The following is a 12769-nucleotide window of genomic DNA, read 5'->3' as shown; positions in this document are numbered from 1 at the left end:
GAAACACACAACAGCTGCAGAAGTGCTGTGAGCCCCTCTGCAGGCTCCCTGACCTGGGAGCCACAGCTCACCCACCCGCGGGCGGAGGCTGCCCACTGCCTGCCGACCAGGATGCCCCGTCCGGCCCCGGGGAGCCCGGGCAGCGGAGGCCCAGGAGGCGCCTTTCTCTTTAAGAGCCCCACAGGCGATCCTGATTGGCTGTAGCTATGCAGGTCTTTCTTCCCAGCTCCCTCGGAGCGCTCCCTCCTCCGCCGCTTTCTCGGCTCTTTCCACACCCCCTCCCCCCACCCCCCTGCGTCCCCTCCAGCCCCTGGCGCTCACCTCCTGTTCCTCGCCGCAGAGTTCAGCCCCGGCAGCGGTAAGGGTGACTCGCCAGCAACAGATGCCGGGCGCCAAGATTTGCATCCTTAAGCCACGCTGAACGCCAGAAGAAAAGAGAAGGAAGCAGAGAAGCGTCGGGAAGGCGGGGACGGGAGGTGCGGAAATCCCCTCCTAAAAGGCAGAAGCCGTCGCCCGCCCCGGAGAGCGCCGCGCCGTCTTATCGCCAGCTTGCTGCCGCTGCCACGAGCGCCCGCCTCTCCCCAGCCATGCCAGGCCCGGCCGCCGGCGAGGGGAAGGTCCCCTTCCGCAACGCCAAGGAGGAAATCCGTGTGGGCTTCGGGGTCCAGGGCTCGGAGGGCGGCGGCGGCGGCCGGGAGAAGCCCGGCGCGCGCGGGCAGCGGCAGGACATCGTCTGGAGGAACGTCTTCCTGATGAGCCTGCTCCACTTGGGGGCCGTGTACTCCCTGGTGCTCATCCCCAAAGCCCAGCCGCTCACTCTGCTCTGGGGTAAGTTCCGCCGGCGCCCCCTGCGCCCCGGGCACCGAGGCGAGGCGGCGCCGGGTCGCGCGGGGTCGCGGGTCGCCGCTGGCTTCGGGCGGTGCGGAGCCCCCCTCCGCTCTCCGCTCGCCTCCCCACCACGCGCCCCGGTCCCCCGGCCTGTAGTCGTCCGGCCTTTGGGACAGGCAGGTATTTCTGTGCTGGTATTTTCAACTTCTGCCTCCCCCGCTGTCAGCTTGAGTAGGCGCCTTTGGCGGCGCCTGGATGGACTCGGGGTCCTTCGGCGCCACCTCTGTGCGCAGAGGCACAGCGGCTGAACCCGGGTACCAGGGCGGGGAGACCGATGGGATGATTGTGTCGCCCAGGCGGGTCCCAGGGGCACTCCTTTCTGCGCCCTTCGGCTTCTCAGTCTCCTCTGTGGGCCACGGACCTTGGGGCCGAGTTGAGGACAAGAAAGGGAGTTGGAGCGGGGGTGGAGAGACCCGGCACCGCATCAGTCTTGATGTTCGCGCAGGAGATGGAAGACACCAGTTCCCTTCCTGCCCCTGCAAGGCCCCCATCCCTGCCCCCTCCGTGATCTTTTGTGCCCAGTTGCACTTCTACGGTCCCAGAAGTTTCTCGGCGAGCACACCAACCCCGCGGTGAGAGCGCTCTGCCCCCGGCACAAAGCTCAGACCGTGGCCGAGCAGATCCCCTACGGGACCTATCCCTTCTGACCAGTGCCTGTCTGTCACCGCACCTGTAGCTCTCCCTCTCGCCACCCTCTTTCCTAGCACCCCCAACCCTGCCGGCATGGGAGGGAGCCCAGGACCACCCCCCTCCAATCCCCCCCACCTCCCGGGGCCCGGGGGCCGAGTGCCTGCCCTACGTGACTCCGGTGGCTGACCTCAGAACCACTTCCAACACCCCCTGCCCCAGCAACTGGTTTTGGCCTCAGTCCCTGCAGTGGCCACGTTAGCCGAGACAAAAGGCGCTGGCCTTGATATCCTGGGCTGAGAATTGGACGAGGTGATCCAAGAAGCCCTTTCAGCTCTCCTTTCCGAGATCGCCAAGGAACGGGGGCAGGAGAAACACAACCTACTTTTATTCCCAGAGTGGAAGAGGAAGGAAGAAAATAAGAAAACCTTTTTCTGCAAGGTGTCTTATTTAGCATAGTGCCAGCTCCAAATGCCTGGGTTCATAATGGGGCCACTCGGTTCCAAGCCTTCCCCTGAAACTCTGCAGTCCCTGCTCTCGGAAGCAAACTCTTCCAGAAGATGGGTGCCTCTTAGGGGAGTGTGGCTGAGCAGAGCTGAGGAATGATGAGAGGGGCGGGGCGTCTTTGGGAATTTGTGAAACCTCCCAGAGCCCCCTAAGCTTTGGGTAACCTCCCTGCTCAGCCCTCCCCTGCTCAGTACACCTCCTCAATTCAGTGTCCTTTTCACCATCTTCTTTGCTGTTATGTGTTGGTTTCATTCTCCCTGTCTTCTTCCTTTACCTCCAGATGACTAGATTGTGAGATGCTCAGTCATTGCTTCATGGACACACTCCCCCCACCTGCCAACCAACACCCTTATTGCCCTGGATCCTCCAGGGAGCTTCTCCCTCTCCACCCCACTCCTCCCTGCAGGGGCAGGACTGTGCCTTTGGACTTCAGAGCTCACCTGCCTCCAGGGGATTGGGGCTTAGCTTTAATAGCTGCAGGGAGAAGTGAGCACTTAAAATATTGTCTTAGGGGCTTCCCTGGTGGCGCAGTGGTTGAGAGTCTGCCTGCCGATGCAGGGGACACGGGTTCGTGCCCCGGTCTGGGAAGATCCCACATGCCGCGGAGTGGCTGGGCCCGTGAGCCATGGCTGCTGAGCCTGCGCGTCTGGAGCCTGTGCTCCGCAACGGGAGAGGCCACAACAGTGAGAGGCCCGCGTACCACAAAAAAAAAAAAAAAAAAAAATTGTCTTACATGCCTGGAGCTCCACAGACCCACAGGCTCCATCCCTTACAGCCACCCACCCGCTGGTTCTGGCATCCCACCAGGAGCTACAAGGACAAGGCCTCCTCTCCAGGTTTGCCACTCACCTCTGCCCTTTCCAGGCCACTCACTGTGGTGGAGACAGAATCTTTCTTCTGAAAGACCTTGGCCAGAAGACACCGTCCTCGGCCTCAAACTCCTCCAGCTTCCCCGGAGAAGTCAACACACTGCAGGACTCTGGATTCCCCTTTGTGGGTGATGTTGCCAAGCCCATCCTTGTGCCTTCCTGCATAGTCCTTTGCCTTAGCTACTTTTCATCAGTTCCATTCCCTGAATCTTGATTCACTCCCTACCTGGGTTTCATTGCTTCCCCGCTCCAAAAAAACCCAAACAAACAAACAGAAAAAGAGCCGACAGTGGTGGATATTGTAGTTTCAAGATTCAAACTTATGACTTAGAAACATTCCAAGTAAGTGAATGTTATCTGATGGATATCTTGTGAGAGAAGAAGTGAGGGAGAGAGACAGCTAAGATTGGTGTGCTGATGGCTAGAATCTTTAGGGAGACTGTTGATCAGGGTTATTTTCATTGAAAGCCCTGGTGCCTTGAGCTACAAGTTTCTCCCCACTGGATGCCCTTTTCATCATCTCTCCCACTGGCTCTGTCTAGTGTTAGGACCGAGTTCATGCACCAGTGGGCTGTTCATCCACTTCAGGGACCTGAGTTGTCAAGGCAGTAGGCTTAACTAGCCCATCTATTATTGCTTGCCACCCTCCACCCCAGGTATGGTTGCCCTGGAAACAGGAGGCATCCATGCAGAGCACCCAGCAGAGGATGTTTTAGGTGTTCAGTTGTGCGAAGAGTAATTTGCGTGGCAGTAAAATGTCATCCATGAAAGATCCCATCAAGTTGTTCAGTCCAGACCTCCTCCACTGCCTCGCTCCCCACCTTTTTATGACTCTCCTTGGGCCCAGAGCAAGTTGTTTTCTCGTCTTATCCTTGCAGTTTTCTGAGTGGGCAGGCTGTCAGAACGGAATGCTCTTGGTGCCCACAGGTCCTGAGGGATGAGTTTATGACTTTTGAGGACAGAACACGACCTCCAGCTGGAGGAAAAATCTTCACCTGAAGCCTTGAGCTCAAAAAACGCCTGCTTTGAGGGTTTTTGGCCAAAGGGGCAGTTGTTCATGCCCTGAATCCCAGGATGAGCAGAATAGGGGAGTGAGAGGCAGCAGTTGTGGTGTCGAGGTCAAAGTCCTGTGCTCCTTCCCAGCAGCTTTGCCCTGTCTCCAGGCATTCTGGCCATTGGTTTCCAAAAACATAAGGGACTTTTCTGGTTTCCCTTGAAATGTCATCCGAATCCCCTAAATATGCCTTGGTGACATCATGACAATTTCAGTGATAGTATCAGGCATGCAAAACAGTAATATGCCCTGCTCCCTTCCATCTTGCCCCAGGGCAAATGTGACAATTGCTAAGGTAGATACAGGATTCTCTGGTACCCTTCAGGTTGCTGGAACACAGCCTATGGCGAGGAATCTGAGTGGTGGCAGGAATTGACAAGGCAGTCTAGCAGGAGGGAGGATCAGGAGAGGCTGGGGTTTGGAAGGTACTGGTCCATCAGTCAAATTCTGTCCAATTCTGGGCTTCCCTGGTGGCGCAGTGGTTGTGGGTCCGCCTGCCGATGCAGGGGACACGGGTACGTGCCCCGGTCCGGGAGGATCCCACGTGCTGCGGAGCGGCTGGGCCCGTGAGCCATGGCCGCTGAGCCTGCGCGTCCGGAGGCTGTGCTCCGCAACGGGAGAGGCCACAACAGTGAGAGAGGCCCGCGTACCGCAAAAAAAAAAAAAAAAAAATTCTGTCCAATTCTGAGAGTTGCCCAAAGATGAGTTGTCTTCGGTCAGGCCTTGGGTAACCTGAATCCACACCTTCGATGGTCCTGATGTCTTTGTTGTGCTGCTTTTTCCATCAAATCCCTAACATTGTTGAGGCGCTCCAAGAATGCGTGGCCATGGACTTCTGTTTTACCTCCGGGTTTTCTAGGGTGAGCACAGCTCAGAAGAGAAACAACTGAGAATGTGAATCCTTGCTCTCCTACTTACTTACCAGCTGCATGGCCTTGGGCAAATGAACATCTCCAGACCTCAGCTTTCTCACCTGTAAAATGGGTATATCAATACTTCTTGCTCATGAGGTTGTGAGAATTAAATTCAATAATAGGTGTAAACTACTTAGCACAGTGCCTGCACCTTGGCTGATGTCCAGTAATTGTTAGCTGCTCTTATTATTCTTGGTCCTGATACTGGCTTTTTTTCTTTAGTAGAAGGAAAAAAGGCCCTCTTGCAGCACAATCAATTCTACAAAGCTGGCACACAACATGGCTTCGTTGCCTCTCTTGCATGGAAAAGGTTGCTTTGGCTTGGGAAACAAGGGTTCTTTCTCAAAGTCTCCAAAGAGAAATGAACACAGATCCCCCTGTCCCTCCTCCCTCCCCCATTCCCTTCTCTTTCATCCTCTCTTCCTCCTATTTTCCTCCAGAAGGCCACTATTTTATAAATAAGAATCTTTTTGTTCAGCTGATAACTCACCTGGTCTTCAGTGTTTTCTTTGGGGCTTTTTGACCGTTGCAATTGCTGTAAAAACAGGGCCAAATCATTTCTCCTAAATGTCTTAGGGTCTCAGTTTTGACTTTTTTCCCCGTTTCTGTCTCCTTGAATCATCTTTTTTTTTTTTAATCTTTAATGCTCAAACTACTAAAAAACTGAAAAACATAAATGAATCTTCCTTTTAAACCTTGTAATTCCCAGCCCATTGTTGCAACTCTTGCATTTTTAATAACCAGGCAAGCACTAAGAGCCCTACCCAAGGCTGGGTGGAGTGCAGCGAAACCTGAGAGAATGGAGTGTGCTTTTGCTGGCTTAATAGTCTAAACAACTATAAATATAGGTTGAGGTTAACATTATTAACTCGTTTTTTTTCTAACACTGGTCAAGGTCACTGCCAACTGCACTGTCATCCTGAAATGTGAAGTCGCTCTGCAGAGTAGAAACCAGAGCTGGAATCCCAGCATTGCCACTTAGTTCAACTTCAGGCGGGTCCCTTTCCAGTGTGTGCGCCTCCGTTTCCTGGTCTCTGAAATAGGGATGATAATACTGAGCTGAAAGTTGTTTTAAGAATCAGGGAAAATGTCAAACTGGTGCCAGAGGATAGACACGCAATGCTCTCTGTTACTACCAACCCCACCGTGGGCCAGGCGTCAGGGAACCTGCAGGGCTTCCGTGTCTGTTTGTCTGGGACTTCTTGTGGCTCGAATATAAGGCATAGCCTTTACATCCAAAGAAATGATCCTGACCTCGTGTAACATTTAGTTCTCATCTTACCCTGATTTGTGTATTGTATAAAATCATAATAATTGCTTGGAAAAGTCACTGAGAGATTTACAAAAGGGTGACACAGTCATGGTGGTTTCTCTAAATTTTTATGAAAGGCAACATCGTATTTGGTTGGCATTATTCCTGTTGAGCATTTATTATGACATTCTGTAGTCTCTGGTGTGCAGTCTCGCCATCCCTCTGCTGTGATGTGTCCTGCTTCTGTGGAAGTGCCACCCTGGGGTTAAGAGTATGGATGTTAGAGTCAGAGGATGTGGGTTCAAGGCCTAGCTATAGCCTTGGGCAGATCGCTCACCCTCCCTAGCCTCAGTGTCCCCAGCTGCACAGTGAGAACAGCAGTACAACCAGCGGCATGTCGCAGCTGGAGTGAAAGGAAGGAGAGTAAGGACCTTGGCCCTTGGTGCTTCCCTTCACTCCTTCCCTTCCTTTAGCTCCCCCTGTGGTGGCTGGGACTTGTTCCGACTGCCCCCTGGTTGTCAGAAAGCCCTGGTCAGGGGTAAAGCAGTTGGTTTTCTGACTTTGTTTTCCCTGGCAATGGGATGGTGGCCACCCCAACAGGGACCCGCTATCCTCCCTCATAAATGTCTGCCGTTTGTTCGCTCTGAGGGTGAACGGCCACGAGAGAGAGCCTCACAGTTGCACATGCAGTCACATATACATTTGTCCACTAATTCATTCATTTTTTTCCTTTTCAACTATTGTCAAAACATATCAGGATCACTTGGGGATCCTTTGAAATATTCAGAAGCCTGGCGCCCCCCCACCCCACCCCACCGCCAGACCTACTGCACTGGAATCTGTAGGAGTGAGGTCCTGGCTTTTTTATTTTTTTGAAAAAGGCATTAAGGTGTTTCTGATGCACAGCAGGGCTGAGAACCATTATTTAATTCCCTTATCCACATTCAGTTATGCTTATTACTCACCCATTACATGCCAGGCACCGACACCATCCCTGACTTCGTGGCACTTAAGGCCAGTTGGAGAGACAGACGGGTGCACAGGTGAGAACCGCCAAGGCAGCATTAGCTGCAGGTGCCAGCCTGGGGGAGTTGGGGCGGCTTCCCAGAGGAGGAGGTGGCTGGACTGAGCCTCCAGGAGGCCCGAGGCTGGCTGGCCGAGGGGTTTGGATGAGATGGCATTGTAGCCACAGACTACAGATCTCCCGAGGGGAGAGAGGAGAGCCAGTCAAGGACCTGATGGTTCAGCAAGGCTGAAGGTGATCAGGGCCCAGATCCAGGGCAGGAAGATTCAACAGGAACACAAAGACTGGGAGGAGATCAGGCTTTCGGGGAGGCTGCCCTTCAGCCTGTCCCTGCCTCGCACCTCCTCTCACCCACCTCACACACCAGTGGCTCTTGGTGTATAACTTCAAGACCAGACACATGGCAGTGGGATGAGTGAGTCTGAAGATTTTCAGGAAAGACCCTGAGACCTTGGAGCAGGTGTGCACCTCCCTCAGGCTGGCCAGAGCTGAGGGAGAGCTAGAAATAATGTCTCAGCTGGGCCTTTGATCTCACAGATTCAGGGGTATTGTCCCAGGACTAAATTACTAAAAAGCCCCAAGGGTATAATAGCACAGGCACACCAGACCCAGGGCTCTCTCCTCCTCCTGTGTTCCTCTTTCCTCTGTTTCTCAGAGGTACAGGAGTTCTTCTCACCTCACTTCCTCCCTTGAACCTGAGCTTAAACAGCTGGTTCTCAATACGCTCCTTCTTTTTTTTTTTTTTTTTCTTTGCGGTACGTGGGCCTCTCACTGCTGCGGCCTCTCCCGTTGCGGACCACAGTCTCCGGACGCTCAGGCTCAGTGACCATGGTTCACGGGCCCAGCCGCTCCGCGGCATGTGGGATCTTCCCAGACCGGGGCACGAACCCGTGTCCCCTGCATCGGCAGGCAGACTCTCAACCACTGCGCCACCAGGGAAGCCCCACTACCCTCCTTCTTAATGTCCTGCTTCCCATTTCTGCAGCTTATTTCAGAGGGCTCTGTGGGTCCCTGCAGGCTGTGGTCCAGCAACATCACCTGGGAGCTTGTTATAAAGAAAGACTCTCAGACCCCACCCTGGACCTATTGAATCACTACCTGTACTGATAAGGTCTCCAGGTGACCCATCTGCACTGAACTTAGAGAAGCACTCCCTCAAGTCAGGCCACAGGCCGACGGGTCAGAGAAGCTGCTCACGGCTGGGATTTGGCAACTCTTTCTTTTTCCGTTTAATGGCCTCCTCCCCTTTGCCTTCCCTCCTCCCCTCCTGCCTCCTTGTAGCTTATTTTAGAACATGTCGGGATCCTGCTTCCCTTGCCAACAAAATGCTGTTGCTAAAATTTTTCAGCTGGCAGCAGTGATGTTTAATTCATGGGCTAGAAAATTAATTTTATTTTCATGAGTAGAGCTGGAGAAAAATAACAGGAAGTCTCTGTGCATGGCCTTTGGGAATTCAGCTTGTCTATTTAATAGATGAACTGGTAAAGGTGAGGATGCCTCAGGAAAGGGCCACCTTCCACAAAGGATGCTTTTGGCTGCAAGTAGCACAAAACTCAACTTAGGATGGCATAAAAGATAAAGAAAATTTCTAATTTCACTGGTAAGTAATCCCAAGGTAGGGCACTTGTGGGATGACTCAGTAATAACATCAAAGAGCAGGTTTCATTTCTGCCATGGTGGCCTTGTGGAGTTTAGTTTTCCTTGTGGTTACAAGATGGCTGCCAGAGTTCCAGGAGTTACAACAATGTCCTACAGAAGAGGAGAGAGGCTGCCCCTTCCTGAAGTCTCATCAGAGAGAAACTCTCTCCTGGTCATCTCACAGCTGATGTCTCCTCAAGTCTCACTTGCAGGATTGTGTCCCAAGTCCCTTGTTAAACCATCGTTGGCAAGGGATTCAGGCTAATCAGGGTTAGCCACTGAGCCACATGCCACATGAGGCAGGGGTTAAGAGCCAAACAAAACCCAGGCTCTGGGGGAAGGGAGAAGAGGGCATGGCTGCTGGGACAGCCAACACCTCTGCTCCAGGGCCTGCCTTTACTCCCTCCCATGACTTTCCCTCTTTGGTGTCACCTCCATTCCATGGAAAGGCTCTGATTTCATACTTTAGCACGCTCTTCCCCTCTACTCCCTACCCGTTCAGCTTGTCTCCAGTCCTGCTGTCATTTCAGTGAGTTGTAAATGTCTGCCTTTTCCATGAGGCTGTGAGCTCTCCCATGGCACATCTGCCTCCCCAGAACCTGGCAATGGCCTCTGCTCAACATACACTGTGCTGGGGGAATGGATGAAGGAAGAGACGAATGAATGAGTTTAATCTTTGTGTGGCCTTTCTTTCTAAGGAAAGTTTTCATGTTGTTTCATAACTTTAAAGATGTTTCTGCCCCTGTAAAAGAACTTTCCGTGTGATTTTGGGGAAAGGACTGGGGAGAGAGAAGCCTTTCTCAGTGCCTCAAGAATCTGCATGCCCCTCTGCACCCATGTCCACCTGGGAGACACCCTGACCTCAGTGGGGAGCTTGCAGAATTCTTTATTGCTCTTCTGGGATTTTATGGGGTGAGATGGGGCTGGAGAAGGTTGCTCTGGGTACAGGGAAGTGTTAAATGCCTTGTGGGAGAATGGAATTAAAAAGAAAAAGATGGACAATGAGTGACTTAGAATGTGTTCTTTTTTTTTTTTTTTTTTTTTTTTGCGGTACGCGGGCCTCTCACTGTCGTGGCCTCTCCCGTTGCAGAGCACAGGCTCCGGACGCACAGGCTCAGCGGCCATGGTTCACGGGTCCAGCCGCTCCGCGGCATGTGGGATCTTGCTGGACCGGGGCACGAACCCGTGTCCCCCGCATCGGCAGGCGGACTCTAAACCACTGCGCCACCAGGGAAGCCCAGAATGTGTTCTTTACCAAGGTTTTCCATGGACACACTTTCCTCAGACTGATGAATGGGTTTCTTGGCTGGTCATTGTCTTCATTGTTCAGGCGACACAGAACGTCAGTGATGACCTCACGGTCAGATTTCTGTTCTCTTGCCTCAAATTTTACTTAAAAGGGCATTTAAAAGTCCACTTTAAAAAAAAAAAGTCCACTTAACCTTGCCCAACAGGTACTTTTTTTTTTTAAATAAATGTATTTATTCATTTTTGGCTGCGTTGGGTTTTCGCTGCTGCGTGCAGGCTTTCTCTAGTTGCGGCGAGCCGGGGCTACTCTTCGTTGCGGTGCGCGGGCTTCTCATTGCAGTGGCTTCTCTTGTTGCGGAGCACGGGCTCTAGGCGCGCGAGCCTCAGTAGTTGTGGCACACGGGCTTGGTTGCTCTGCGGCATGTGGGATCTTCCTGGACCAGGGCTCGAACCCGTGTCCCCTGCATTGGCAGGCGGATTCCCAACCATTGCACTACCTGGGAAGCCCTGCCCTTGAAATGGAAAAAAAAAAATCAAATACCAGTGGACTTGGAAATGAAGAGGTACAAGAATAGAGTTTAGAACTCAGGTTTAAATTTGTTTTCTTCCTGTATCACTGTCTGTTGTATGAATACCATCATGCACTTGCAATTTGACTGTATTGGTTTTAGCTTGGTTCCCTAAAGAGACAATGATTGTAAATGCAACCTGTGACCTAAATGAGCAAGGCCATCTCCCAAAGCATCCTCCACTTCATCATCAAAAAACATTTATCAAGCAAGCAATTAATTTCCTATGGTCTTGAGCCAGGCACTGTGTAAAAAAACAGAGACCTGGTCTCTACCCTCCTATTTTTTTTTTTTTTTTTTTTTTTTTTTGCGGTACGCGGGCCTCTCACTGTTGTGGCCTCTCCCGTTGCGGAGCACAGACTCTGGACGGGCAGGCTCAGCGGCCATGGCTCACGGGCCCAGCCGCTCTGCGGCATGGGGAACTTTTCGGACTGGGGCACAAACCCATGTCCCTTGCATCGGCAGGCAGACTCTCAACCACTGCGCCACCAGGGAAGCCCCCTCCTACCTTTTATAACTCAGAGAACAGCTGTAATTTTCCCCAAGTAGTGTATCCAACTTAATGTTCTCTTGGCATGAGTAGAAGTGGAAAATACTCTTACTTCTTTAAAAGTTCTGTGCATGAAATTAGAAATGAATTTCTAAAATGTAACTGTTTCCTGAAGTAGTTTGTCGATTCCCTCCTCTAATAAATACATTCATAAGAAGCTTTTGCAGATGGTTACAATGAAGATCGTCTCTATTCTCAGCCTGTGAGTCACTGGAGTGTCCCTGAAAGCATTTGTTTTGCCCTAGAGTCTCTCTAAGCAAAAGAAGGTATTTATTAGCAAGTGTGAATAATGCCCACATATCTCCCCCTCCCATCTCCCACCCCCAAATCCATTGTGTTTGGCTCCCTAGCTCCTGACAAGTGGGTGAGTCATTAACATTTTTGAGCTCTGCTTGAATTTCTCCAGGGTCTTGACTCTACCTGGAGCTCTGGGGAGAGTTGTCGCTACCCTCTGAGCATAGACTGGGTACGAACCTAAACTTGGCAGAGCTCCCAGGAAGGTTGGAATAAACCACAGTTATTAGTGCTAATATTCCTTCATGCACAGAGCTGGTAGTCAGTCAGTGTTCGCCCAGTGGTTAAAATCATTGGATAACTGTGGTACTCCTGGAATTCCCAACAATCCAAGAGCTAAAGGGTCAATACCTGGCTCAGCTGCAGGGCTTAAATCTAAAAATAAATCTGTTCTCGGGCTTCCCTGGTGGCGCAGTGGTTGAGAGTCCTCCTGCCAATGCTAGGGGACACGGGTTCGTGCCCCGGTCCGGGAAGATCCCACATGCCGTGGAGCTGTTGGGCCCGTGAGCCATGGCCGCTGAGCCTGCATGTCCGGAACCTGTGCTCCGCAACGGGAGAGGCCACAACAGTGAGAGGCCCACGTACCACAAAAAATAAATAAATAATAACAGCAAGATATAACTTAAAAAAAATAAAATAAATAAATAAAAATAAACCTGTTCTCATTGGTTTTGGTTGGTTGGTGCCCTTGTGGGTTGTCAGTTGTTTTTTAATTGAAGTATAGTTGATTTACAATATTGTGTTACTTTCACATGTATAGCAAAGTAATTTGGATGTGTGTATATATATATATATATATATATATATATATATATTCTTTTTTTGATTCTTCTCCATTATAGGTTATTATAAGATATTGAATATAGTTCCCTATGGTGTACTCAATTTTTTTTTTTTTTTTTTTTGCGGTATGCGGGCCTCTCACCGTTGTGGCCTCTCCCATTGCGGAGCACAGGCTCCGGACGCGCAGGCTTGGCGGCCATGGCTCACAGGCCTAGCCGCTCCGCGGCATGTGGGATCTTGCTGCACTGGGGCATGGACCCCTGTCCCCTGCATCGGCAGGCAGACTCTCAACCACTGTGCCACCAGGGAAGCCCTCAAATATTTTTAATATCATCTCTGCATATGCGTTTTCTTGTTATCATATGATTCCTATAATCTTCAGCTTCTATCCTTTTCTGTTTTAACTGAATGAGAACTTTGAAAAAATCAGTCAGTCATTCTGGCTTAAATTTATATCCTAAATCATGCAAGGAAAGGTACTAGGGCCCAACCTAAGTTCTGGGGTTGAAAGTAAATCACCTGTCCTAATAAAAACTTCTTTTGTGATAGAGG

At 51.4% G+C, this 12769-nt stretch overlaps 1 protein-coding gene across 1 annotated transcript in view; it reads left to right on the top strand.

The window, feature by feature from the left end:
• Positions 1 to 322: 322 nt before the first annotated feature.
• The window catches only part of SCD5 (stearoyl-CoA desaturase 5), a gene marked incomplete at its 3' end in the record, with an annotated part of 161914 nt that continues 149467 nt past the window's right edge, over positions 323 to 12769 (top strand). Inside the window, exon 1 of the mRNA XM_079920272.1 lies at positions 323 to 828. Within this exon, the coding sequence (XP_079776398.1) occupies positions 588 to 828 (241 nt within the window). The 5' untranslated portion in view covers positions 323 to 587. The remainder of the gene's footprint in view (positions 829 to 12769) is intronic.

The sequence above is a fragment of the Stenella coeruleoalba genome (assembly GCF_951394435.1).
Source record: "Stenella coeruleoalba genome assembly, chromosome: 4".
NCBI lineage: Eukaryota > Metazoa > Chordata > Mammalia > Artiodactyla > Delphinidae > Stenella > Stenella coeruleoalba.
The sequence above is the reverse complement of the archived record's forward strand: the minus strand, read 5'-3'. Positions and strand labels throughout refer to the sequence as shown.